A 26879-nucleotide genomic window follows, 5' to 3' on the forward strand; every position below is an offset into this window, starting at 1 on the left:
TTTTGGAAGCAGAGAGGGAACCTAATCCTTTACTAATCTCCAGTACTTTACTGGATCTGTTCTATATCAACAGTCTTTGCTTCTGTTGAGATCTGTGCAAATCAGAAACTGGGGTTATATAATCAATTATTATGACACCTAATGTAGTCCCATCTGCAGGAATAGAGGGATTTAATTAAAACTGCTTTCTTGGAGAGGAGAAGCAAAAAAACTTGGTTCATTTACCTTGCAAAGTTCTGTGTATATATAAGTAATTCAGCAACTTATGAATTCCACCCTCAAACAGAACTGGAGGAATAAGGAAGGTTGCAGGCAATTATTTCCTAAGACACTTGTTCTTTTCCCAGGGCTTTGGTAGGCATGCATATTCTTTCATAAAAATACTCTTCTTTGTACTGTGCACAGAAGTGTAATTTGGAATGGCATTGCTCAAACATTAATGAAAACATGATGATGTATTTCTGCCCCAGGATTCCACTGGGGAGCAGATTGGTCTTTCATCAGAAATAGCCTGTATAGCTCTGTAAACTTTCTTCTGTTTTGCTGATAAACCAAGCTCTTGATCTAAAGGGAAGAAGCACACTAATGATTTAGAACACCTGCTTGCTAAATACTGGCTGTCAGATTTTCAAATAATATCACAATTTGTTAATGAATGTGTGTGAGTGTGCATGTTTATTTATCTGTATATGGAGACTGGGGCTTTGAGTGAAGAAATAAGGAACATTGTTAAGGACTTTGAGAAGAGCTCTGTCACCTGGAGTGACTGTCAAAGACAGTAAGTAATTTTTATGGTATGAACCTCAAGCCTCTTTGACTTTTAGTATCCTGCTGCTTTTGGGTGGACTTAATGTCTCATTTTGGTTTCAGTCACACTTTCAGTATGACTCTCTTGTTTCTGGTCACAGTTCTTTATGCTTTTCCTGGTTTTTCTCTGTGCTGCTCCTGGTTTCTCTCTGTGCCATTGTGCTCCTTTATATTTGCTTTAGGTAACATGGGTTATTCTTAGGATTTCACTGCCCATGAAAAAATACTCTTTCCAGACTACATCTGGAAAGATTATTTTTTCATGGGTAGTGTAGTCTGGAAAGAGACTTTCAGCCTTTTTTCTGAAACTCCCCATAAAATCCACAGGCTGGGTAGGGATTGAATGGAGTCTGAAAACCCTACTCTTTTCCATCCCTGTCATGACCAATGGTTGTTTCCATGTTGCAGCAGCAGAATCTTCCTTGCTATTCTGCTCAGCTTCTGTTTCTCAGTAAGCTGCTCCCCACCCACCATACAAACTAAAGGGAAGAGCATGTCCATGGCCATGCATGTCATCGATATCCTGTTTGCTCAGACAGTGCTTTCTCTCCTTGGTGACCCTGTGGAGAAGTCTGCGGTTCCTCATGATGTTTCAGGGAGTCTTCCAGGCCTTCTGTTGGTTCACCATCAATCTCTGTGTATGTGGCACAGGTCCTAGGACCAGAAACATTGGTAGATGTTCTAGTTTGATTTCCTCTATGCCACAGACTTAAGTCCAGGATAACACATCAGACTTTTGTTTGCAGAAAGTCTTGGAATAAAGAGTTTGACTTCTATCAGCTTATCCTTAGAAGACCTTCCTTTCTAGATGTGTAAATCCTTTCATCAACAAACACAAAAGAAATACTAGGGTGTGTTACTAAAACACACTGGAGGTTTGTGATAAAGCTGATTTCAGTGCCCTAACTTTGCATTTTCTTCCTTGCATCAAAAACTTTTTGGGGAAAAATTTTCAACCTATTCAGTCTCATCTTTAAAATAGGAGTCCCAGTATTCAGCAGTGCAGCATCGCATTGCCATGGTGGGCAGATGTGTTTAAATGACAAATACAAGTGCTCACTGCTCCTCACACACCTGGGGATTGTGACTGGCTGATATCCTGCAGTGTTCAATGAACACTGACAGCCTTTCCCACAGCTTTTCTATTCCACAGTCCCTGTATTGTGGGGAGGTGGGAATTGGTGATGTGCTGGCATTGTTTGCTTTTTAGCTAGTTGTATATTTGTTACCTTGGAAAAAATTAAACTCAGCAAGCATTTGCTTCCTCTAACTGTTCTCCATCAGCTTTTCAGTTCTGTTTTTCTCTCCAGTCACCAAAGTACTAAAGTTAGGTCTGAAGTTCACCTCCAGTGAATGCATGTGGGAGCATTCATTTACTGTTAATTTTCTATTGACAAACAGTTCTTTGAACCAGAGCCAGCCATGCACACCCTCATCATCACTTTACTGAAATTTTGTGTTACTAATTTTAATGATATGAGGCTTTCTGTAGGAGTGTGTGGGTTACCTATGTAATTCTTTCCTTCACTGTCTGTTTTTAAGTTCCTCTGCTGAATTTGAGAAATTTCCTTGGAAGAGATATACTGCAGGCTGGATTTCATGTTTGTGTGCTCTCTCCAGCCATTGCCTCACCGGGTAGATAGCCAAGTATGATCTCCTGCATGGGAAGTGTTCATCAGTTGTGTCAAAGGAACTCAGAAGAAGGTGCTGAAGGGCATCTGTGTTCTCTTTCCTTGTCTTCTCTCAATTGCTTTAGATGCAGTTGAGTGGAGATTTATCTGGCTTGATTCAGTGTAATGGAAATGAACTGCCATGTGCAGCATGCAATTTGAAAGCTTTTTATGATCCATTTTCTTCTTAGTCAAGTTGTTTTGGTGGCTTTTTAGGAGGGTCAGGCTTGTGCAGAAAGATGGAGAAATGCTGCTAAGAATTAACTTCTTAAGCTGAAGAGCTGTCTGATCTAGTGTAGTTCTCTGTTCTTCCTCTCCTGTCCTGCACATGGCTTTAACCTCTGAAAGGTAACCAGACTGGGTCTCTGCAGAAGCTGCTGAGCCTGTGTTTTCCTGGGCTTCTCTCTAACCAAGGGACTGTGCAGCCTTTTTGGGGCTGGAGGGTGAGGAGCTGGAAGTTCACCAGCATGTTACACATGACCATTGTTTAGGAGAAGTTTGATGGAAAAGACACGTTTATGTAAACTATGTGGGTTTGAAAATCATAATTTTAGCTGGTTTTAAACAGCTTTTGCAAAACTTAGACAGAAACTGTGTTCTGATTGTGCTTTTCAGCAGGATCTGGTGTACCCTTGCCTGTAGAGCTTGACTTGTGATCTCTGTATTTGCTTTGGGAGGTCACAGATCACCTCTGGCCCTGTGGCACTGTCAGTCATAGCCTGACACTACATTTCTTCCCTGTATGTGAGCACTGTGCTCCTTGCTGGCTCTGTCATCCATGCAAATAGCATCTGTGAATCGAGTGCGTCAGTGGTGCAGCAGGTGAGGGAATGGTGGCTGGAAAAGGACTTGAAGCAGATGAGAGCTCCATCTCTCTTCCTGCTCCTGGGTATTTTTTAATTAGCTCTTACAGTCACTCCTTTTCCCAGCAGTGAAAAGATAGCCACTCCACTTGCTTGATTTATCCAGTTAAAAAGGTCAGTGCACTGGCTTAACTCTTCATAATCTCTGAGTTTTAATGCATTTAAATGCTGCTCCTTTCAGTTTCCTCTAGGCTGCATGTCTGGAGGTAAAATCTTATGTGCTGGTACATGGAGAGGGAACTCTAAACCTGCACCCTCGGTTATTTGTATTCTCAAACAGTGTATGGATGCACATTTGTGCAACCTTTGAATTGCACAGAATTTGTTAGAATAGGGCTTTTGAAGCAGAAATTGAAATGAATCCTGATCTCTCTGACTCCTATTCACATGGTCAGTATCTTTTGCCTGCTTTCCTGAGGTAACAGTGTGCCTGCGTGGTCATCATTAGATTTTGTTCTGACCCCTGAGACCGTGTTTTTTTTTTTTTTGCTTCTCTTCTGATTTCAGGTATTTTGGAGTTTTTTCACCATCAGTTGAAGGACATTGTTGAATATGCAGAACTGAAGACTGTCTGCTTCCAGAATTTACGGGAAGTGGGAAATGCTGTCCTGTTTTGCCTCCTCATTGAACAGAGTCTGGTAGGTGCCTGCTGTGCTAGTTTAAAATCCATCTGTCTCTCAAAATGTACTCTCGTATTTTTGTTACTAACGTCATCAATAACAAGGTTGAAATCTGTGAGTTTGCTGTTACTGATGGGCAGATGGGTAGAAACAGTTCCCTGCACTCATCTCTTACAGTCTTGCAGGGGCTTTCATATCTGTTAGATACAGTGATGCCTGACTTTGCTGTGCTTTGCAAGAGATGTTGCCTCTTGCGTGGTACCTGAGGTTCTGGCATTGCAGTCTTAACCAGAAATTATAATCACATCTGTCACTCCTGCAGCCAGTCACACTGTGGCCTCTCTATGTCAGTGAGTTGTGCATCTGGTACTGCTGTATTCCTTTTCTGCATGTCATTCCTGTTGAGCTCTGAAACATGATAAGGTTAAAATGGACATCCTTGGGCATCCTCCTTGCTGCTTGGATGGCTGACTGTGGTGCAGAAATTCACTCATCTGTCCTAGCTTCACTGAAACTGTGAAATGTGTCAGTCTTTCAGCTGCTTCTCATATATCTAGAGTCTACCTTACACTGTGTAAACCTGCCCACTGCCAAGGGCACAGTGCTGCAGTTGATCTTTATCCCTACCTCCAGTTTTCTTTTCCCACCCTTCTTCCATGTTATTACTATTTGCTGTTCAAATAAGATGCCCAGACCTGTAATTTTTTTGTTTTCAATGCTTTTGGGTGCTTACAGTGGAAAGGTGGGCATTGATAATGGATCAGAACAGAAACAGGTGTTCTGGCTTCCCTTTCTTTACCTGCATGGTGCTGTTGGATATTGGGTGAGGGGGGTCTCTTCCTGCTGTGCATGCAGGCACCCTGCCCAGGCTGTGCAAGCTCACAGTGCTGCTGAGGCTGGGCAGCACACAGAGATCTTTGCTGACTGCAAACCAACCACGTCATTTCCTCAGCAAGCTGGCTGGGGGCCTGCTGTTGGACAAAAATAAACCCTCACGGAAGGCTTCTCTAGGGTGTATTAAAGCTGTTGGTGTTAGATAAGGTAATGAAGACATGCTGTTCCTCACAATTCCTGTTCATGGTGTTAGAGGATCCCTCCCTCATGATGGGGGACAATTGCAGGGCTGGGTGACAAGCAGCAAACCTGTAGTCAGAAATGGCACAGCTGCAACAAGATGAGCAAGTGGATTACTTTGGATTCAGGCTGAGTGGGTGTGTGGTGAAAGGCCAGGCAGGCAAGGCCTGTCACTCCCTCCTGGGAGGATTGAGGGTGTACCAGAGTGACACCAGCATGAAGGTGCCTTCTTTGGAACACCACTGAGGTTGCCCTTTTCAGTCATATACCTGCGCTTGCTGCCTCTCCTCTCGTTTTTGTCTTCAGTCAGGCCCCATGTCCTGTCACTTATTTCAGTATTTTCCCATTGTGGTCATCCCTCATTACTAATCTAGACTTCAGTGCAGTTCAGAGTGTAATTGTGAGTATATCTGTGATAGTGGGTGGGTCTTACTCATCCTGACTGCCTAACGCATGCATTTCCCTGGTTGATATCGAGGAATTAGACCTGGAAAAGGCACACGAGCCCCAACACACTAGCCTTGCTAAGTGTATGGACAATGACCAACTTTTCTAATATTAGTGTAGAAGGATTACAAATTAGTAGGGTCTCTGCTTCAAAAATGAGGAGAGGGTCGCAGCAAAGTCATGCATCTGCTTCTGGTCACCTCTGCATTTTCCCTGTGTGTACGCACAGGAGCAAAGAAACAGGAGACATCTGTCTTCCTTTCCCCTGTCCCTAAAGATGTAAAATACTTCCCGAGACATGATTCTCTGCTGTTGTCACATGTCTCAGCCTGCCTGGCAGGGAGACACTCCCACCATGATAAGCTCCCATTAGGATAATGGGTTGTGGCTGTGGTAAAAATAACCAAAGAGTGAGTCATCTTCTTCCCCTTTTTGTCTGTGCGGGAGCTGTCTGCCACTTTCCCACCGAAATTACTGATTCTGTATTAGTTTCTTTAATAAATACCTTGTCCTTTATGAGCTGCCAGCTGAGGGTGGGAGGGGAGTTGCTGGAGTTTATTTGGGAGTTCAGAGTAACCTGGTGAAATGCAGTGGTCTTTGGGAGTAATCCATGAGGAGAGGCAGGGCTCGGAGCGGCTCCCTGCCCTGGTGACAGAAGCCGGCTGCCCTCTGGTGTTTCTGCAGTGGCATCGGCCTGCATTTGGAATCCCGTTGTGGGGGTCTGGTGTGGCTTGGGATTGATGCTCCTGTCCTAAATGCCTTTTCTTTTTGTCCCAGTCTCTAGAGGAAGTGTGTGACCTGTTGCACGCAGCGCCATTCCAAAACATCCTGCCCAGGGTTCACGTCAAAGGTATCGGCAAAGTGAAAATGCCTTCCTTGGGTAATGCTTTCCCCTTTCCTTTCCTGCTGCTGTGGTTGCGGTAACCACCTCCAGACACCCTTTACCACTGGTAATTAATTACAGGACAGAGGTATCAGATCCAGGCCTGTTTGCCTGGCTGAAAAAACAAATGTTTCCTGGTAACGCTCTGTGCAAATTACAAGAGGAAGGGGAGGAATGACAGGGAAAAGCAGGATGGATGCCCAGGACAGTGTTATTCTGCTTTGTGGATATAGCAAGAGGCTTTTTTGAAGCTGCTGTTTAGCTTATAGAATTGTCAGTTAAATGGGTTGTAGGGAGTCTGTCAGCAAATTAGTAACTAAAGATGGTCTCTGTAGATTTTTCACTTCCTTTTCACAAAACTGACTATGCAGTAGTGAATATTTGCAGGATTGCTGCCTATGGTATTTGCTCTCCTTATCTTTCATCATCAGAAAGTGACCTGTTCCCCCTCACCCTTGCCCTCTCTTCTTTCTGTGTTTATCCTCTCCTTTCTTTTCCATTTCACACTGCTGGAGCAGCTGATTTGGTCTGCTTGGAGAAATCCCATCGGCTACAAAGCTCTGAGAATATTTCCAAGCTCACACTCGCATCTCTGCACAAAACTAACCAGATCATTGTAAATGGTGTTTTCCCATTTGCCAGAGACCATTTCCTACTTGCCACTGTTGTGCTGGAAGTGCCAGCTGCTTTTTAGCCTTGCTATACACAAAATTCCAAGCTCATTTACCTCACCTTCTGGAGACAAACATTTTATGCACAAAGACAACTTAGCTGTCTTAGCACAAGTGGGGGTCAAAATATCTTGGCAGCAGAAGCTGCCTTAGCAGAGCCTTATATTCTTCCTTGAATTTAGTTAATTAGATGTACTCTACTACAAATCCTTCTTTCTGTTAGCACATGTAATGTAGCATTTTAAAATGTGTGTATTTCTCTTGAAGTGCATCAAAGATCAACCAGCTATTTAATACTTAAATTGCTGAAAAAAGAACACAGTTTTCTTCCTCACTGAATAAAAATTGTGTTAAAACAAAAATTCTCTTGGTTAATTGCAATTTATGATTGCTCTCTTCACTTTTTTTCTTTTCTTTCAGAGGGTGAAAGACTTGATGCTAAAATGAAGAGACTGGAATCAAAATATGCTTCACTACATTTGGTTCCTCTCATTGAAAGACTTGGCACACCCCAGGTAATCTCTGTCATTTGTGTCAGAGGCAATTCAAGAAATTTCTGACCATCAGAAAGCCAGTCCTGACAGCTCTGTCAGAACTTCAACTTGCACATCCTTGTTCACACAAGTGAACTTGCTTGTTCACACAAATGATTTTTATTTAGATCCCTGAATTTGGTAAAGCTGTTAAAGCTTAGAAGTTTAAAACATTTGAGACTGGGACAGAAGTGACATATTTGGAGGAAAATACTAATTGGTATGTACATTTACCATGGGATACCTCCTGTAAGGTCCAGCCTGGGAGCTCCTCCTGCAAATCCCACCAAAAGCAATCAGTTTTCTTGTGCAAATGTATATATATATATGTTTAAAACATTTTGTCACTCTTTCAGCCACTTAGAAACTCTTGGAAGATGAGCTGTCATTTGAGTTGAGCTCTCCTGGAAACAATGACCAAAGAGAACATTCTTGAACTGCCTTTGCAGCTTCAGCACTGTTCCCCTTTCTCCGGGTGTGAGAGTGCATTAATCCCCTGCTAACCTTAGCAGTTTACTAGTGATTGAGATGCGAATAGTAGAAAGTCAGAGCAGAATGCCCTGAAGCAGAGTTCAGACTGCTTTTGTCATCGTGGGTGCTGCAGTTCAGTAGGTGCTACTGCACTAGGATCGAGCTCTCTGTGTGATGGCACAAGCTGGGACAAGCAGCATTGCCTCCTCCTGTGGATTTTGTCTGAGCGTGTTGGTGCTCCTCTTTGGAGCTTTCTCATCTCTAACAGCAGCAGCTGAGGGAGGTGTGCAGGAGGGTGCAAGCAGGAGCTACAGCAGAGCACTGAACTCTTTGCCTTTGCTTTCTGCCTCCATTCAGACAAATATCTCTTTAAACTTCCCTGAGATAAATCAAGGACTAGCATTCTGCAGTTAGTGTTACTCACTTTAGGCCTGTCTGCTTAAAAAGGATTTTATAATTTTCTCTGAATGTTTTTCCACTGATCTGACCCCAGGTTAGCAGTATCTGACCTCACTTTAAGTCAGAAGACGTTTCTCCTAGAATAAACCACGTGAAACTGAAAAACGTGTGTTGTATTTGTTTTTTAAAATAAAACTTTGTGGCGAAGTGGCTTTTTACCAGGATTTTACGCTTTGTTTCTCTCCACTTCAGCAAATAGCAATCGCAAGGGAAGGGGACCTGCTGACCAAAGAGCGCCTCTGCTGCGGCCTGTCCATGTTTGAGGTTATCCTGACGAGGATCCGCTCCTTCCTGGACGATCCCATCTGGCGCGGGCCCCTGCCCAGTAATGGGGTGATGCACGTGGACGAGTGTGTGGAATTCCATCGCCTCTGGAGCGCAATGCAGTTCGTCTACTGCATCCCCGTGGGAACACACGAGTTCACTGTGGAGTACGTGCTGCCAGCTGCCCCCAGTGCCCCCGTGGGCAACAGAGCGTGGCTTGTTCTGTCGTGGCAGTGGGGCTGGGACGGAGGCGTTTGTCTGCAAGGGCTTAGTGCAAAACCATCACCGCGAGGGGCTCCGCATCCACCAACACAGATACTATTGTATCTGTAGTGAAAATAGCCCTCTATTTTAAGTATTGCCAGTGTATAATGAATGATCCTGTGACAAACAGGCCCTAGCACATGTCTTTCAATAGGGATCATACCCCTACGGACATGCAGCTTAAATAGAATAGCAGAATATTTGTGCATCTAACTTTAACAAGTATTTCTTCTCTTAATTAAGAGCAGGAATGTGCACTTGGAATTTAACATGATTAACATGAGTTAACCAGGAACTGTTGTTTGTTCTTGGTTTTGTTGGTTTTGAGAATGTCCTTATTTTGAAAATTTGTTGAGCTGCAACATGCTTTTTACTGAGCAATTAGAAAACAGCATAAGACATTTACTTCCTTTCATGCCTGCAGCCTAAAGGAGCAGAGTGGTGTTGAATTCCTGCTTTGTTTTCTTTGCAAGCGTTGTTTCCACTGAAAATGAAATGTTATGAGGAGTAAATGTTTTCCAAGTAATTATGTTACATGAAATTAAAGGAGGAGGGGAGTTCTGCTTTTTTGTTAAGCATCTTTTTGAATTGCTGGTGATACCTCCAATGATAATCAATATACCAGAGCCTTTGCTTTCTAGATGAATGTCTCACATGTTTATTATTTAGCATAGTGGCTGATTACCATGTTTGCTGTGACTGTTTTGAAGATGTAGTTGAAACCTGCTCTGTGGTGTTTCCTGTTGCAGGCAGTGCTTTGGAGACGGCTTGCACTGGGCTGGCTGTATGATCATTGTGCTTTTGGGCCAGCAGCGGCGCTTTGATGTGTTGGATTTCTGTTACCACCTGTTGAAAGTCCAAAAGCATGATGGCAAAGATGAGGTTATCAAGAATGTGGTGAGTTGAAAACATCTGTATTTGCTGTAACAGACAACAACTCAGAGCTGTTTGTACTCAGATGCAGTGGAGATGTGGCAATGCTTTCTATAGAATGAATTGCTGGAAATGAGGGCACCAGGATTTTCAGAAACAAAAGATTAAGGCATTAAGGCTGGAGTTTGAAGACTGGTCAAGCAGAATTCTAATGTCACAAATATATGAGATTTTCTAAATGCCTTCCATCTCATATATGTTCATTCCCATAATGACAAGGCTGCCTTAAATTGAGCTGCTTTGTACCCAAAGCAGCACTGTCAGAAAACCAAAATGCACCTTGTATTTCCACTGGCTTATCAGTGCAAGGGATACATTTGTAACATTGCTAGGAGAGATGATGTAACAGTATTTGCTGCTTTTCTGACTAGGGCTTTTCATATCCAGAGCTAATTCCTGTGTCTGTTCTTTTGATGCTTGCAGCCTTTGAAGAAAATGGTTGAGAGAATTCGCAAGTTCCAGATTCTGAATGATGAAATAATTGCTATTTTGGACAAGTATTTGAAGTCTGGCGATGGAGAGAGCACACCCGTGGAACATGTGCGCTGCTTCCAGCCACCAATTCATCAGTCCCTTGCCAGCAACTAGATTCTCACCTAACAATACTTTTTCCACCTCTTTAAGCTAGAAGTGTGAGAAAAAAAAGCAAGAAACAAACCCCACACCAACAGTTTTAAAGAATATTCTCATCTGCGTTTTTCAGTATGCCTGTGCCATTTGAGTGGCAGGCTGTTTTCTCCACTCTCCAAGCACAGTAACTGTATACAATCCATACTTATTTTTCTAGACTAAAATTTTATACACTTTGATTAAAAGCCTGTAAGATTTTTGAAATCTCTTTGCATTCCTGTCCCAAGGTGGCCATTTTAGACTGGACTGGTGTAATTTTCCCCTTAAGCTATAGAAATAATGGCTGTGGAGGATAAAAAACGGTTCTGTAGAAAAAAAATTGTAGAAATCAATACTTAATTGTTTGTATTAGAGCCTTAATTGCTTAATTTGCCTTTATTAAAAAAAAAAGAAAAAACAACAAAACAAACTCGGCTGGTGCTTTGTGAATAATTTTCTAGTCAGTTGATTCTTTTTCCTCTTTGCAAAACTATTCGCAGAGATCAGTAATTACGGAAATGAAGGCTATTTAAAGTGTTTGTTTCAAAGTTATTTAACATGGAGGTGTCCAATAGGATTATGATATTTTTAAAAGGTGGGAGTTTGACTGATTAGAATGGGGGCTGTTCCTAATGAGAGCTTCTAACACAGTTTATATTTTGGTTTGCAGTACATACCAGTGTACCCAAACATGTTTACAAGTCATGAGGAATTCTTGTTCACGAGAATCTTGACTCCAGTGATCAGATGTAATCTATCCCAGTACATAGATACTAATGATGTTCATCATGATTTATTATGGAAAGCATTTGTTAAATGACACTTGATGTTCAGTGCAAACACTGCATCAGTAAAATTGTAAAACTGCAACTATAGAAGTTGAATTTTAAAGCAAACCATTCAGCCAGAAGTAGCAACTCTTGCTTGCTTACTCCAGAATCCTATCAGTTTGTCAGCTGGCTTTGGGATCAGCCCTAACCAAGATGTTGAGATGGCCAGAACAGAGACAGATAATTACATGCTTTACCCAGGATATGGATTTATGGAGATGTCACTTGGTTAGTGTTTCTAACCTATAGTGTGAAACCAAGAATGCATCCCTTTGAGAACTTGTTTTATTTCCTCCCTCTTACTAGTTCATGGTTAGGTTACAGCGTATCTTTTCTCCTGCTCAGCTCTTTCCAGGTGCTTCATAGCCAAGGAGTTGACTCAAACAGTGGGTAGAAATGAGCATCTGACAGAAGAGGTACATAGGAAGTGAGGAGTACGTAAGTATTGGAGTGGCAGAGAACTCAATTTTGAGAAAAGACATTAACTGGAATTTCCTCAGCAAAACAGGATGGAGATTTTCCAGGCAATCTATCAGTAAGCTTCCACAGTCACAGGTTTTCCTAGGACATCTGTGCTTGAGAGCTGCCATTCTGGAGTGGTGTCTGTCATGGTGAGAGTGCACACAAGGCTGCCCGGTGCGTGGGAGACAGATATCAGAAGCACTTGTGCTTTGTTACACCAGTTTGTTGCAGGATTTCTTTTACAAGGTGTTTAACAGATGATTTTCTTTAAAAAAGTCATTTAGTTCGCAGAAGACTTTTGGTCAGGCAGATGCTTCCCATTTCAGTTAAGCAAATGAACAGTCCTAATTTGCTGACATCGTCATTGGCTTAAGGATGCCTCACACCTGAGGCTTTGGCTTGGCACTGGTGCAGAAATGGTTAATTAATAAAGCCTGATTTTCTGTTTAAGAACTATTTTAAAATAATTAATCATTATGTGAATAATTTCTAATTCTCACCAGTTGACTTTCAGCAGTAAGAGAATTAATCTCTTAACATCCTAAAACTACTATTAAATACATACTTTATGATCACTGAGGGGAAAAAAGTTTAAGACAATTGAGACATTAGTCTTAGGAGATGTGTGTTTTTCATTTTTATAATGTAAATTTTTATTATTTTTTCAAAAAGGATTATAGACTTGATGGGAGCTAAGTATTCTTTGCCTGGTATATAGCCTACCTAGAAGGAAAAATGCAGCAAGGTGCACAAAAGGTGTCACTTTGTTCATTTCCAATTAGTTCTTACCAAAACCTTTTTTTTTTTTTTTGACACCTTCACACCTCCCATATGCTACGACACATACCAAAGATAGGCAGCAGAATTTTGTTTCACAGGTGGTAATGGGTTTTTTCTGTCCGAGGAAAAATCTTAATTTCTCTTAAACTCTAAGCACTAAACCTGACAACCTCCTGAGTATTTCCAACTTTCTTATGCATGGTAGAAAGTTTTTATAAAACCCTTTTCCCTAATTTTTGTTTTCAGCCTTTACAAAGGTAAATTACCACCTACCTGCCTCACCCCTCCCCCTCCTTTTTATTTTAGCAATGTCATTAATATTTCATTTTTTTGCCTCTTTTTGAAAAACTCAGTGTTGCAGTCAGTGCCTGTGTTGCTGCAAACAAAAGAGCAATTCTGTGTGTTCAAGCTGTAACATCAGGAACAGAGCAGGTCACCAGGGCAGCATGGTGCAGCACAGACAGAACCTGACCTCTCTTACAGAAGAGGGAACAGCTTCTTTGGCTACTGGTAATGATTCAGATCCTTCCTTCTGCATGAAGTGTCATAGCAGGAGCTACCATCCCACCTATCCATACAGAGCACAAGCTCCTGCCTTCCTGTTTCTGCCAGCCAGTTACTCTGATTTGGTAAAATTGGGGGTTTTTGATGCAAATCCAGCAAGTTTGCATACAGCTTTACCTAACCATTATTTTCAAAGGATCAGTTGTGCTTGGCTGTAGCCTTCTCTTTTACAAACTAGGACAGGAGTAGTTGCTGCAGCTCCTGTTTCAGTAGGGTTACAGTCACTCCCTGCTCAGTCAGGGCACAAGTACAAAGGATCCAGGTTCGCTGCAACATTTTTTCCCACCAATGCAGAAATAAAGCCATTTATTTTTGATAAAATTGTAATTAGTGCAATACATCTTAAAAACAGAAGAATGAAATGAAAGTATTTACACATAACTTAAGCAACAAAACCAGTTGTGGTCTGAGGTCATTTTAGTACTTTTTAAAGTAAAAATAAGGCAAATGAAAAACATTTCAGTGTTCTTATCGAACTCAAACTAATTGAACTCAAAAATTAACGATTGTCTACACATACTGTTAAAAAGTACATTAATTTCCAGACAAGCTCAGACATTTCACAGCAGAAAAAAAAATTCCAGGGTTACAGAATTGTTCTTTTCTTAAGTAACATGTAGATATTTTCAGAAGGCTGACAGGCTTCCATTTCTCCTGGCTGAGATACTCTCAGTGGATTGCATTTCACCTAGGCAGGCAGAACTTTCTTCATCATCATTGAAGTTGTCGTATGTGCTCAGCAAAGTGCCATTTGCTGCTCTGTCATCCTTCCGCAGAGAGAGGGGCAGGTTTGCTAGGGTGAAGTTAACATCTTTGAAGGCATGCAATAAAAAGATCCCCACAATAATAGTCAGGAAGCCACTGAGGGTGCCGATAATGTCATCAGCCGCCATGTGTTGCCACTCCTTGAAAAGGATGGCAGAACAAGTTAAAACAGATGTTGTAAAGATTACATAATATATTGGAGTCACTATTGAAGTGTTGAATATATCCAGAGCCCTGTTTAAATAGTTGATCTGCGTGCTCACACAGACAGTAAGGCTTAGCAGCAGAATCCAAGACAAGGGATGTTTCAGCACTGGTTTTCCTGCAAAAAGTTCCTTTATAGCGATGCCCAGACCTTTGACACAGGAGACTGATAAGGCTCCAATTACAGAGCAAATTGTTATGTACACGAGAATGTTGGTCTGTCCATGGCGAGGTCCCACCACGCAGATTAGAATTAAAGACACAATGACAACCAGTGTCGCGAAGACCACAAAACCTGTGATTGGGGGGAAAAAAATCTTGTTATTTGTAGACACTAATGGTAAGTAACACACTTGTTACTTATGGACTCTATTTATCTTAGGGGTGCAGGGAAAGCAGTCATTACCATGGGACCAACTCAGCTTAAACAGAAGAGTTCAGGATGTTTCACATTGTTCCTTCAACATCCCAGTTTAGATGATTTTACAGTGACACAGTAAAAACAAAGGACCTCAGGCAAGCTGTTTTACCTTTACCAGTCTATTGGCAAGACTGCTACAGGACTAAATTGCTAAACTGCCTTACACAGCCAGAGTCACTGAGGTGTAGATGCCACTGGACACAGGTCTGAGTCTGAACTGAGTCCTTTTTAGGAGATATATTTTGGCAGGTGGCTGTATTTAATTAGCAGATTTCCAATGATAAGGTCATGCATTAAGAACAACTGTTTCATCTCTCTGCTGGCTATCTCCTCACGTTTAAGATGAGAATTGCCTTTGTATAAATAGTATTTTGCAGATGTGCATTTGTGAGTGCCTCATCTTCCACGTAGGCACAGCAGCTCATCTGCAGGACTTCTCAGCAGACACGACAATACCTACCATTTCATTTTAAGGACAGCTCAAAGATGTGCTTAGAGATGACACAATTCAATCAGAATTTACAGAAGTTTTGTTTATCCACCTGTGCTGCTGCATTTGTTTAAACAACCTCAGTGGTTGCCATCAAGGCACTTTATTCAAGGCCAGGCAAGTTCACTGCCATCATGCAAAGTTCCCTGTGGAATTATGTAACAGAATTCAAATCTCTACTTCATTTGGACAACATGTCTACATGAAGCACACACAGGCCATCTTCCTGAAATTTGAAAGGAGCAGTAAAGAAACTATAAAATGAAGAAACGATGGGCTGTGTGCATATCAAGCCGGCATTTTTCTTACCTGGATCACCTAGTTTGTGGGACATTTCATCCAAAGTTTCTACTTCTTCCTCTTGTGGAGCATGAATTACCATCACAGTTGATCCTAGTATACTTAACAAACATCCTATTTTTCCATGTAAATTAAGTTTTTCATTTAAAAAGAACGATGACAGAATGGCACTACAAAATAAAAAAGGCACCAGCAAACATGGGATTAGTAATATTCATTTGCTCATCAAGTTACAGGTTGTTTTGACTGTACAAGTCACTTGCATACACAATATGCAGATTAAAAATAGCTATTTTCTATCTTGAGATACTTGCTGTGGACAGAACTACCTGTTATTATTTGGCATCTCTGCCCAGAACCCAGTTTTTATGCTGCCTGTCAAAAGTGCTGTATCTAAGAACTTGCAAAAATAATTTTAGAAAGACAAAACCCTTTAGTTATGAATGAAAATACTGTTCTGCTGTAATCACCATGTTTTTGAAATGCAGAAGACAGTAGCTTTTCAGAGATGGACACTGCTAGAACCCTTTTACATCATAGGCACTATATGTCTGGAGACACCTAAAAGTTACTCCTGATGTTTATAAGCACTCTATTGTGAAGAACAGAGCCCATTTATTACAGCATAGTTCAGTGACATATTTCTAAACAATGTTTTACTTTTCTCTCTTAAGTCACACTGCTTTCTGTTCATGTTTCTTACCTTACAAGAACACTGAGAGCTCCTAGAGGAGTCACTAATGTGGCTGGTGCAAAAGCATAAGCAGCAAAGTTCGCTACTTCTCCAGCTCCCACTGCAGAGGAACAGGAATTAAAACCCAGGAGTTAGACTGTCTCATGCAACAAACCTCTGATCCAGGGCAAGTGTTCATGTAGACACAAACATGCAACAAGTGAACACTGGAAAATTCTAATGATACCTAACAGTACTAGCAGAACCCTGCCCCTCTTCCCCAGTATTAAATTTTAAAAGCAGGCTGTGGAACTACAACAGGTATTAGAATTAATTCTACCAAATCAGGAGTTTTATTTTAGTGTCTGTGCTGTGGCTCCCCAGGCTGCCAGCTTGACTTACGAAGTTTTGCACAGAGAAATCTGCAACAGCAGGATGTAGCACAGCACATAAGTTAAGCCATAGGTACCTGAATATAGCCAGTAAGTTGACAGTTCAAGCAATTAAAAAAAATCAGAAAACAGGTATAATCCCAAAATAAGCTTCCCTTTAAGAAATCCTATATATCTAAGCACTTCTCTGCTAAGACAAAAACCAGAATACATATGGGTAGCAAAGACATACAAAACCAATGACTGCCTAGTTCCACAGCACAAAGAGGGCAGTTACATTAAAGGAAGAACTTCTGGTGTGTGAGAAGTTACATTAAAATCATGAGAACTGCATCCATCAAATCACCAGGTAACATTACCATGAATTGTAGAATCCCAATCTCGTTCCCTTTCTTGTAACCATGCTGCCAAATGTGGCATAGTTATTTATTAAAATTATATAATACAGATTGTATTTTTGACACTTTGATGAGTAATTTTTGATACTTACTTGAAAGAAGTCCAGCCCACCACAGCCATTCCTTAAGGTATGCATGACCACCTTGACCTAAAATTGAAAGAACATTGGCTATTTCACTAAAAACATTGACACCTGGTCACTAATAACACTGCCATGACATAATTTTTGCAACCCATGCCTTAAAAACATGAGCAGCCTTTTGATACCCAGGCTCTCTACGCAGAAGGGTTGAAATCAAAGCATCTTCAATTTCTGATGTGCCTGTGCCTCCTACAGCCTACTTGATAACCAGTTATTTTATTTCTTTTGTTATTAGAAATGGCACTGATGATCATATCTGCATTATCCTGAGAAACAGGTCTTTCAAATCACTGAGATTACATGAAAAGCCAAGTTATGTGTCTCTTACTAAGACTGCTGCTCTGCAGAAATTGTGCATGGTTTATATGTGGTTGATTACATGTGCAAACATCACATTTTCTCATTCCAAACCAGAGTGCATGAATTATGTATCTCAAGATCAACCAACGTCTAGAAGCAAAGATGACAGGTACTGAATAAAAATATTCAGAGTCAATCTTCTGAATCATCTGAGGATGCTGCAAATATCCTACCTAAATCTATCTTCTTTTAATTTAAAACCATTGCCCCTTGTCCTGTCAATACAGGCCCTGGTAAAAACCAAACCCAGAACAATCTTCTGTCTTTTTTATAAGCCCCCTTTAGGTACTGGAAGGTGCTATAAGGTGTACCAAGAGCCTTTTCTTCTCTAAGCTGAACAATCCCAACTCTGTCAGCCAACCCTCAAAAATGTTGTCCCTTTGATCATTCTCATGGCCCTTCTCTACACTTGCTCCAACAGCTCCATGTCCTTCCCATGCTGGGGCTCCTGGAGCTGGATGCAGCACTGCAGGTGGTGTCTCAGCAAAGCAGAGGGACAGAATCCCATCCCTTGCCCTGCAGGTCACACCTGATTTGGACACCTTTGGCTTTCTGGGATGTGAATGCACATTGCTGGGTCATGTCCAGCCTCTCATGCACCAGAACCCCAAGCCCTTTCTGGGCAGGGCTGCGGTCCATCTGTCCATGCCCCAGCCCTGTGGTGATACTGGAGGTTGCCCTGACACAGGTGCAGCATCTTGCTCTGGTTCTTCTTGAGCCTCATGAAGTTTGCACAGACCCACTCCTCAAGCCCATCCAGGTCTCTCTGGATGCCACTTCCTTTGCTCTAGAGCATCAACTGCCCCCCTCAGCTCGGTGTGATCCACAAACCCACTGCCACTCAGTCCACCCCACTGTCTGTATCACTGATGAGGGTATTTAATAGCACTGCTTCCAGTATGAACCCTTGAGGCACACTACTCATCACTCAGGTGATTTTTAGTTTTCTGAAACAATCTCCTGACACCCAAACACAGTTAACACTCTTAAATTCACTCATTCAGGAGCACAGATGTAGTTAAGAGTGCTGCTTGCAAGTTCAATTTGCAAGTACAATTTAGACTTAACTGACATACAAAGGAATCCTTTGACAAGTGTCCCCAGAGGGCATTACATATGCATTAAATAGCATGTGTCAAACACAGAGTTAAGGGTATCTGACACCAGAGAAAAAACACCAGCTCTATGTTTTAGGTCTCATATACATGTAACAGAACCCCAAAAAAGTCAAAAGATCATTAGCCTAATGAACAGAAGTAATCCTCTGTTAATATCCTCAGCAAAATCTAAACATCAGCAATTATAAAAAGATGTATGTATTTACCTGCTCTCATGGAACCTTTCCTGGCTAACCGGAGGAGACCTTTCTTTTTCAGGATGAAACTTCCTCCAATGAAAATGCTGGAACTCATAGCCAACACCAGACCAATACAGAAGTCATACTTCCCACGAGTTTGGCTCATCTCGTAAGCTCCTGAACACTGTCACATTGATCAATGAGGAGTAGAACTTCTGTTACTCAACAAAAAATGATGCAACACTGAAACATGAGCAAAATAAACACAAGAGAATTAAGCTGGTGGAAATAGGTGCTGTATAGGAAAATCCCCAGCAGCTCATGACTGGTTCTCCTGCAAGTGGCCTCTGCTAAGAGTGGTTAACAAAAAAAACAGGCAATCTAAAGCATGTGTAAGCTTGCACTGAGGATGAATAACTAACAAGTTTGAACACAGAGAAAGAAGGGTTTCTGACCTGGCATATAAAAACTGAAACCCAAACAAAACAAAGTTCTTTGGGAAACTTCAAGGAAATTTTACAAATATGTCATTTATTTTTCTTTTCATTGAGTATGCAAATCGGTGTCCGCACACCATGTAACTGATGATACTGATCAAAAAATTACTTACATTGAAATCAGTCTGTAACAGAGTTTGAGAATAGTTGCAGCATTTCTTCCATATGAACTCCCTAAAAAAATGAAAGAGAATATTAGAAGGATGTTTAATCATACAGCCATCTTCATAATACAAACAAACCTCACATGCATGGACAGGCAGTTACTCTTTAACGGGAAAATGTGGCAAGAAATAAGGCCTTTGTTAATTTCTTAACTTGTATGAAACACCTTTCAATACTACTTTCCCCTGTACTTTTATGCTTTCATAAAAGCGATTAATTTGCTATACCTCTAGGAAAACCTAACAGAGCTAGGTTAGCATTAAAACTGAACACAGATCCTCTTACTTGCATCCGGTTAGGCCGAGAAAAAACATAGAGGAAAACGATAAGCACTCAACATAGCACTGCTCAAAATGCTGTACGAACCACAGTTCAAAATTCTCAAATCCACTTCCCTTAATCCTGGCACAGTAATTTTTAATATTTTATTTTGTAGGAGAAACTAAGTAAATGATCTACAAGAGAGTGCTTTCACTTTCTATAAACTTTTAAAAATAAACTAGATTCTTGCATGATACGAAACTACCTATCAAACAAAACTAAGAAAGACAAATTATCAGTGCTTGAGACAGACTAAACCCAGCCACCTCACCTACTGCATAAAATGTCATCCTGGTTTTAAATTTAAATAAGACTTTCAGTCCCTTGAAGAAGTTTTTAATGCAAGGAAAAGACATAAGACTTCGGTGACTGTTCTCTCTGCCATCTGTTCTAGCAGGTGTAAGGCACTCTGCTCAGGTAATCGAGCTGAGAATGTTCTTCCAGCTCCAGCTGGTGCAAAATGTGACACTGGTATGCCATCACCTGGGGGAGGAGGGGCTGGTTTCAGTATTGCAAAATTATTTCAATATTATTAACTAAACTTTATACTTAACCCATTTTTTCAACAGTTGCTATTTTAATTACTAATGGGATTATTTTTACTGGTGTAGCTTTTTATTAAAAGAGAACTCTCCATATTGGCAAAGCCACTTTTTTTTTTTTTTTTTTTTCTCTCTCCCTGGCTTGCAATACCTTCACCTACACTGACAGAGGAAAAGAGCATCAGTTAGTCCCATCCTGACACCTTCCACCCATTGCATTCCAGAAACAAGGAGAAGCATAGGCTGCTTTTCTTTGCAGCAGAGGGAGAACTTGATTGCAGAAGAATGAGGGAACTCGTGTGCTCACAGGTAATTTTATGAATTTAGACTTGAAAAGGATGCTACACTTCAAAACTAGTATTTATACTTGTCCCAAATACCATATACAATGTCCCAAATATCTTGAAGTGCCCTGTCAACCACTTTGTTAACTTTGTAAATGACTCTAATCTCAATCACTTAAATTACATAAATTCATATAAATTACTGCTAGGTCTTCCCATCAAGTTTATTCGTCCTCACAGACATAGCCAGTACCATTTCTGCTTGGGCTGGACTGCCTTATTTCCAGCTAAAGTTTACTCAGATGTCTACTGCTGCAGGCAAATGTTACACAGTCATGGTGGACCCAGCTTCTCTCTGAAGAGACCTGGTTCCCTCTGTATACAGCACAGATATAACTTGCATGTGTAGAACTGACATGTGCAAGGTCAAAGCAGTACCAGGCACTGGAAGTTTTACACTTTAGGAAATCAGGGCTTTAATTCTAACCCTAAGACTTAATAAAAGAAGAACGAATGCACACTCATAAATGTAATCACGAAAAATTATCTACGGGCACGAGAAAATGCCACGAAACGAGCAGCTTCTTGAATATATAACGCCTCTGATGTGTCTGCCTTGGGATGTGCCAAAGCTGTTGCATTCCAGCAGCCAGGGCCACTACTGGGTTATAAACAGAGAAAAGCCAGAAAATGTAGGAGTTAAATAAACCTGGCAGTCATGTAGCTCTGCAAAGATTCTTGAATCAAGTTCACAGCTGATTTTAACACATAGAACACTTCATCCACTCAAGACCAGCACTGTCATGGAGGAGTACTAGTTTCCTGCTCTGATTTCAGAGAAGTAATGAAAGGCTGAGACTCTCCTATTCACAGAAGCTACAACATGTACCATGCCTCCAAGAGCCACTCATTAACGACCTGCCTGTGCATCTGCTGGTGTCATGAGTCATAACTCTCAGTGTGCAACAGCACAGTGACTGACCACACAGGGAACTGGGCTTGAAGGTTATCAGACAGGGAGGGATGGAGAAACTCAGAAAGAAAAAAAAACAACCCACCAAAACAAAACAAAACAGTGGGAGATAAGCAAATCCAGATTAGCCACGACGTTTTTTTACCTATTTTCAAGATGTAACCAAATGCATGACAAATGCTAGCGAGATACAGACTCTCTGGTCTAAAACACAGGATAACACTTCCTTGCCTCTTTGCTCAGAAGTGGTTTTCTCTCAAAAGCAGCACAAACATAGTGCTCAAAAGATGTTACATTTACTGTAGCAAGTGAGCTCTCTAAATATGCAGAAACATTGAAAGTGGTGTAATGAGAAGAAGTAATATTTTACATTTAAAGGCAGATAAGCACAAGTAAGAAACTGGGAGTTACCAGCCAAAGAAAATTAGTATCACTTCCACGAGCTGTACATGGTATGGAAGCAATGATTAGAGCTGGGAAAGGCAGACATGGTGTATTGTTCCAACTTTTCTTACTTGGCCAAAGCCCTCTAGAGTTCAGTAGACAGTCTTAAAAGACTTACAAGAAATAATCTAAATATATCCTAAATTATTTAAATTCAAGAATCTTTTCTAAAACATGCTCTTTTCAACTATAATCAGGATGATGCCATTAGGCAAAAAAATGACCTTAAGAGGCCACTTATTTCAACCCTTTGCCATGTATTAAATAATTCACTGCTGCTCCTCATTATACATAACTCAGCCAAGCTTCTCCCACGAAATACTTGCAAAGGAAACTTCACAAACATGGCAGCCATGCTTTGATGCCGTTAGGCACTCTCATTATCTGATCATCTTCACTTTCACTACCAAATCCCGTTCCTGGAAAAAGATACAAGTCCCTTTATCTTTGCATCCACATATCAACATTCTCTGCAGGTCAGGTGCTTGGCACCTCCTGCTGTGCCACTCTCTGGGTCCTTTCCCAAAATCCTTCTTTAAGTGCAATTTCCAAACTGCGTACAGTACTTTAGCTTGAGTTATTATCTCTTCTGCAATACACTGGTAGTCTGTATTTCTTTATAAACATCCAAACCAGGGGGTTTTTTAGCCCTTTTTCTGCAGTCATCTACTGTTGACTCATTTTCAACTGCTCTACTAGTGTAACTTCCTGCACTTGTATAGCAAATTACTCCTGCCTGGGTGTAACATCTTCCATTTACTTCCATAAAAAAATTCTCTTTTTTTAGAAATGTTTCCTGAAAACATTCAACCAAGATTACATACTGGCAATCCTTCCCAGCCCAGTATTATTGATTACTTCTTTGTCTTTTTGAGTCAGATCAATAACATTAAACAGCCAAAGATTCAGACATAATGGAAGATTTTTAAACAAAAGCCTACTCTGGCAAGACAATAATACTCTAGGTACAGCCATTCTGCATCTTTTGAACTGTTCCGTGGTATTTTACTGTCAAGTCTGCTTATTTACAAGAGCTCCATAGGAAGTTTTATGTTTCTAACATTGGAATTAAGCACCTATTTAATGCCTTTCTAGCCATAAAGCTTGTCATGAGAGAAAAGGGGGTTGAATCAACAAGTTGCTTTAATAAATACATTGACTATTATGTGTCATGTCAGCTATTACGTGTTCCCTTCTTCCTTTCTACTAGCATAGAACTACATGAAACAAACAATCCCTAACAAAACAGAAACCCAAATGTTCAGTGATGAGCCTGCAGAAGGTTCACTATACATACCAATTTTGTTCCGAGATCCAGAGGCATTCGCTGCTTAAGTATTTTGAAGTTAGGTTTCTAAAACAGAAGTTAAAAGTAACATTAATTGGCATGTTAAGAATTTGGCAAAAAAAATTATGTCCATTATTTCAAGCCCACTTAATTTTCATGCACGACACACAAGACTTTACAATGTCCATCTATGCTTTAAAAAGAGGATTTTTGTTTTAGAAACGCTTGAATAATAAATCAGTGTGATTTTAGATTTGATCTTCCTTAGATACCTCTTGCCTGACACCATAGTTATTTCATCCCTTTGCTTTTCACTTCACAAATTGAAGAAACTAAACTGCAATCTAAGTTATTCTTTAGAAGGTACTGTACTGAACTGAACTATTTTCCTAATTCTTTCAGTTTCATTCTGTAACTAAAGTGCTAAGGCACCGTTATTGCAAGATAACTAATATCAGGTTTTAATTATCGGCTTTGCTATGGCGAGTTTTCAGAGGATGTTTATATAGAATCACAGAATACAGTGAGTTGAAAGGAACCCACAAGGATCATCAAGTCCAGCTCCTGGCTCTGCACAGGACACCCACAAGAAACTAACCATGTGCCTGATCCCACACAGGTTTAAACTCTGTCAGGCTGATGCTGTGATCAGTGCCCTGGGGAGCCTGTTCCAGCACCAACCACCCTCTGGGTGAGGAGCATTTTCCTAATACCCAACCTAAACCTTCCCTGATACAGCTTCAGGCCATTCCCTTGTGTCCTGTCACTGGCCATCAGAGAGAAGAATCAGTGCCTCTGCTTCCCCTCACCAAGAAGCTGTATACCATGATGTGGTCTCTCCTCACTCTCCTCTTCTTCAGGCTGAACAGAACCACGTGCCCTCAGCTGCTCCTCATACAGCTCCCCCTCTACCCCTTCACCACCTTTGCAGCTCTCCTTTGGATATACAGAACAGTGGCGCAGTGGGGAGTATGAACACAGATATATTTTTAGTATGATTACTAAAACCCCCCAAATATACCTAATTATTAAATCCAAGCCTTCCTCAGTCATGTTCATCCCACTCACAAACATACCTTCTAAACACAGGTATAGAGAGAACACTGAAGGAGAGACACAACAGAGCATCAGGATAAAAGAGTTCAAACCTTAGTCACGAGCACCTTTAAAAGGCCAAGATGGGTCTTTTACCTACAGATTCTGTATCCACTGTTTAGGAAACAATACATCCAGTTTTGTAGTGTGCATTTGCCCCAATACAGGACACAGTTTTCCAGCTCTGCCCAAACTTATTTATGTATTACACACAGGCAAGCTAAAAATCATATTTATGTTATATATATGCATATATATTTAATGGTAGAGGCATTGTGATGTGCTAGAAAGCAAAGCATACCTTAACTATCCTAAAGTTGTCTCTTTTAAAAGGTTTAGAGAAACTATGGGGAAAATTAATTCTTTACAGCAGATTTCTGTTTATAAAACAAAAGCAACAAGCACTTTATTTTATGAACCTAGGAGGAAACAAAAAAAAACCACATAAAAACCCTATTCTTTGCATAAGCTACTTGTAGTTATTCTATTAAAAAGTGACCTTTAATTAAAGCACTTTCACATAAAGCTAAAAAGTATCTTCAGTAAAATAGTGTTATTCATTAACTGAATACAAACTACATACAGTGCTTTATAACTGATACTGCATTGACTGTTTTCATGGAAAGCTACCAAAATAGACTCAAGATAAGGCTTGCCTCATCTCTGCCGTACCTGGCACATGAGTTCCACTCTCGTGGGGGGAATAACCAGCACAGGGTCACTGAAGTTCCCTCTTCGGTACTTAATATGGGCAGTTTCAAATTATAGATAATTCAGAAGTTAAAGTCCAGTCTAAACATTAGTCATGGATACTCCTTTGACACGACTCATAACCTGTTATAACCTGCTTTCTGATCACCAGGATTTCATCACGAGAATTAAGTACTTTGACAATACAGAACTAGTGTGACACTCAATTCTAAATACAATAATACCAATGAAACTTTATGGAATAATTTTCTGTCGATGGAAATGTTACCTTCTGTGGGAAAAACTCTAACTGTATACAAGGAGGCACATCAAAGGCATTAAAGATCGAACCACAATGACTTAGATTTATCATGTTTTCAGTACAAACAACGCTAAAGACACTAGTGAAACAGAGAAAGCTGAATGCTTGAAAAAGATTGGGGGAAAAAACCAGGGATGAAGGAATTAGATCCAGGCAACATCTTCACAGGGTATGAATGAACAAAAATCTTCATAATCTCTCCGAATCACAGAATCAACTAGGCTGGAAAAGACATGTGAGATGGAGTCACACCCATGACCCAACCACCACCATGTCAACAGACCTTGGCACCCAGTGCCACGTCCAGTCTTTCCTTAAATAGCTCCGAGGACAGTGACCCCATCAGGTACCGCCCTGGTCAGCCCATGCCAACATCTCCTCACCCTGCCTATGGAGAAATTCCTCCTAATGTCCAACCCAAGCCTCCCCTGGTCAGTTTAAGACTACAATGAGCTACAATGCTACGATTACTTTTTCCACGTCAAAATGATGCACCAGGGCTCTGAAGTTCTACTGAAGGTGCTCTGAGCCAGGCTGCACAAGCCTCAGCCCGGGATAATTCCACCCTGGACCAAAGCGAGGACGAACCGGTTTGGCGCCCTGGTTACTGACCACACGCACACGCCAACACGGGGCACCGCGGCTCCGGAGCACGGCTAGAGCCAGCACACCCTACCTGCACACCTCTGCCCGGCGGGCGAACCCCGCAAACAGCCCGATGCACAGCTTTTAATCCCGGCCTTCTCACACCAAAGCACCAGTTCCCAGCACGGAGAAACCCCCCTTGGGCTCGCACAGGCAGAACCAAGGCCCGGAGCCCCGCGCCCCCGGCCCGCTGGCTCCTCACCCGGCACCGAGGGCCTTGCGCCCGGCGCTCCGCGGGAAGGAGCCCCGTCTGCCCCCGCCCCGAGGGCCGGCCGGGAGCCCTCCCCGCCTCTCCCCGCCGGTACCTGCGGGCACGGCCCCTCTCACATCCCCGCCGGCAGCGGCGAACCAAGAGGCGACGGGGGCGGGGGAGGCCGGAGCGGGCGGCGGGAGGGGCCGGTGCCCGTCCGCTCCAGCGCCATGAGGGGAGGGGACGGGACGGGACGGCACGGGAGGGACCGGCAGCGGCAGCCAGAGGCGAGGCGGCGTCCCGGGCCCGTCCCCTCCGCTCCGCGGTTCCGGCAGCGGCCGCCGGAAGGGGCGCGGCCCGGCCCCGAGCCCCGCCCGCCGCGGGTCACGGTCCGCTTCCCGCAGCCCCGCCTCCGCCGTCCGTGTGCCCGGGCTGACTGCGGGAGCGCTGCCGGCACACTCCCGGCTCCCTCCCGGCTCCCGCCGCGGCCGCCCTGCCGCCCGCCTAGGCCATTCCCGGGCCCGCGGCCCTGCCAGCGTCCGCGCCGCGCGGCTTGTACACTCCTCCGAAAATCGCAGAATCGCAGAACGGTTTGGGTCGGAAGGAAGGAGACCTTGAAGATCCCCTTGAAGACCACCGTGCCGAGGACAGGGACACCTTCGACTGGACCATCTCGCTCGAAGCCCCATCCAGCGTGGCCTTGACCACTTCCCGAGATGAGACATCCACAGCTACTCTGGGTAACCTGTTCCAGTGTCTCACCACCCTTACAGCAT

General features: G+C 42.1%; 2 protein-coding genes across 8 annotated transcripts in view; one reads left to right on the forward strand and one right to left on the reverse strand.

Moving 5' to 3' along the window:
• CYFIP1 (cytoplasmic FMR1 interacting protein 1) overlaps nucleotides 1-10998 on the forward strand; it is a 75259-nt gene extending 64261 nt beyond the window's left edge. For all 3 annotated transcript variants that reach the window (XM_066313566.1, XM_066313565.1, XM_066313567.1), the window contains 6 exons: nucleotides 3848-3978; nucleotides 6259-6331; nucleotides 7456-7550; nucleotides 8691-8929; nucleotides 9776-9923; nucleotides 10383-10998. In XM_066313566.1, coding sequence (XP_066169663.1) covers nucleotides 3848-3978; nucleotides 6259-6331; nucleotides 7456-7550; nucleotides 8691-8929; nucleotides 9776-9923; nucleotides 10383-10547 — 851 coding nt within the window. In that variant the 3' untranslated portion in view covers nucleotides 10548-10998. The remainder of the gene's footprint in view (nucleotides 1-3847; nucleotides 3979-6258; nucleotides 6332-7455; nucleotides 7551-8690; nucleotides 8930-9775; nucleotides 9924-10382) is intronic.
• Nucleotides 10999-13479: 2481 nt separating this feature from the next.
• NIPA2 (NIPA magnesium transporter 2) lies at nucleotides 13480-26450 on the reverse strand. 5 transcript variants are annotated; one of them, XM_066313568.1, is made up of 8 exons: nucleotides 26219-26450; nucleotides 23171-23227; nucleotides 19258-19318; nucleotides 18675-18890; nucleotides 16940-16996; nucleotides 16088-16178; nucleotides 15394-15554; nucleotides 13480-14468 (listed from the first exon to the last, which is right to left on the reverse strand). In XM_066313568.1, exons 4-8 carry the CDS (start codon nucleotides 18811-18813, stop codon nucleotides 13831-13833), a joined length of 1086 nt encoding a protein of 361 aa, XP_066169665.1. In that variant the 5' UTR covers nucleotides 18814-18890; nucleotides 19258-19318; nucleotides 23171-23227; nucleotides 26219-26450; the 3' UTR covers nucleotides 13480-13830. The 5 variants fall into 5 exon arrangements, with proteins under 5 accessions (XP_066169665.1, XP_066169668.1, XP_066169666.1 ...); XM_066313571.1 differs by lacking the exon at nucleotides 26219-26450 and adding an exon at nucleotides 25953-26175; XM_066313569.1 differs by lacking the exon at nucleotides 26219-26450 and adding an exon at nucleotides 25945-26175.
• Nucleotides 26451-26879: the final 429 nt, after the last annotated feature.

This window comes from Sylvia atricapilla, chromosome 2 (genome assembly GCF_009819655.1).
Source record: "Sylvia atricapilla isolate bSylAtr1 chromosome 2, bSylAtr1.pri, whole genome shotgun sequence".
NCBI classification, from domain to species: domain Eukaryota; kingdom Metazoa; phylum Chordata; class Aves; order Passeriformes; family Sylviidae; genus Sylvia; species Sylvia atricapilla.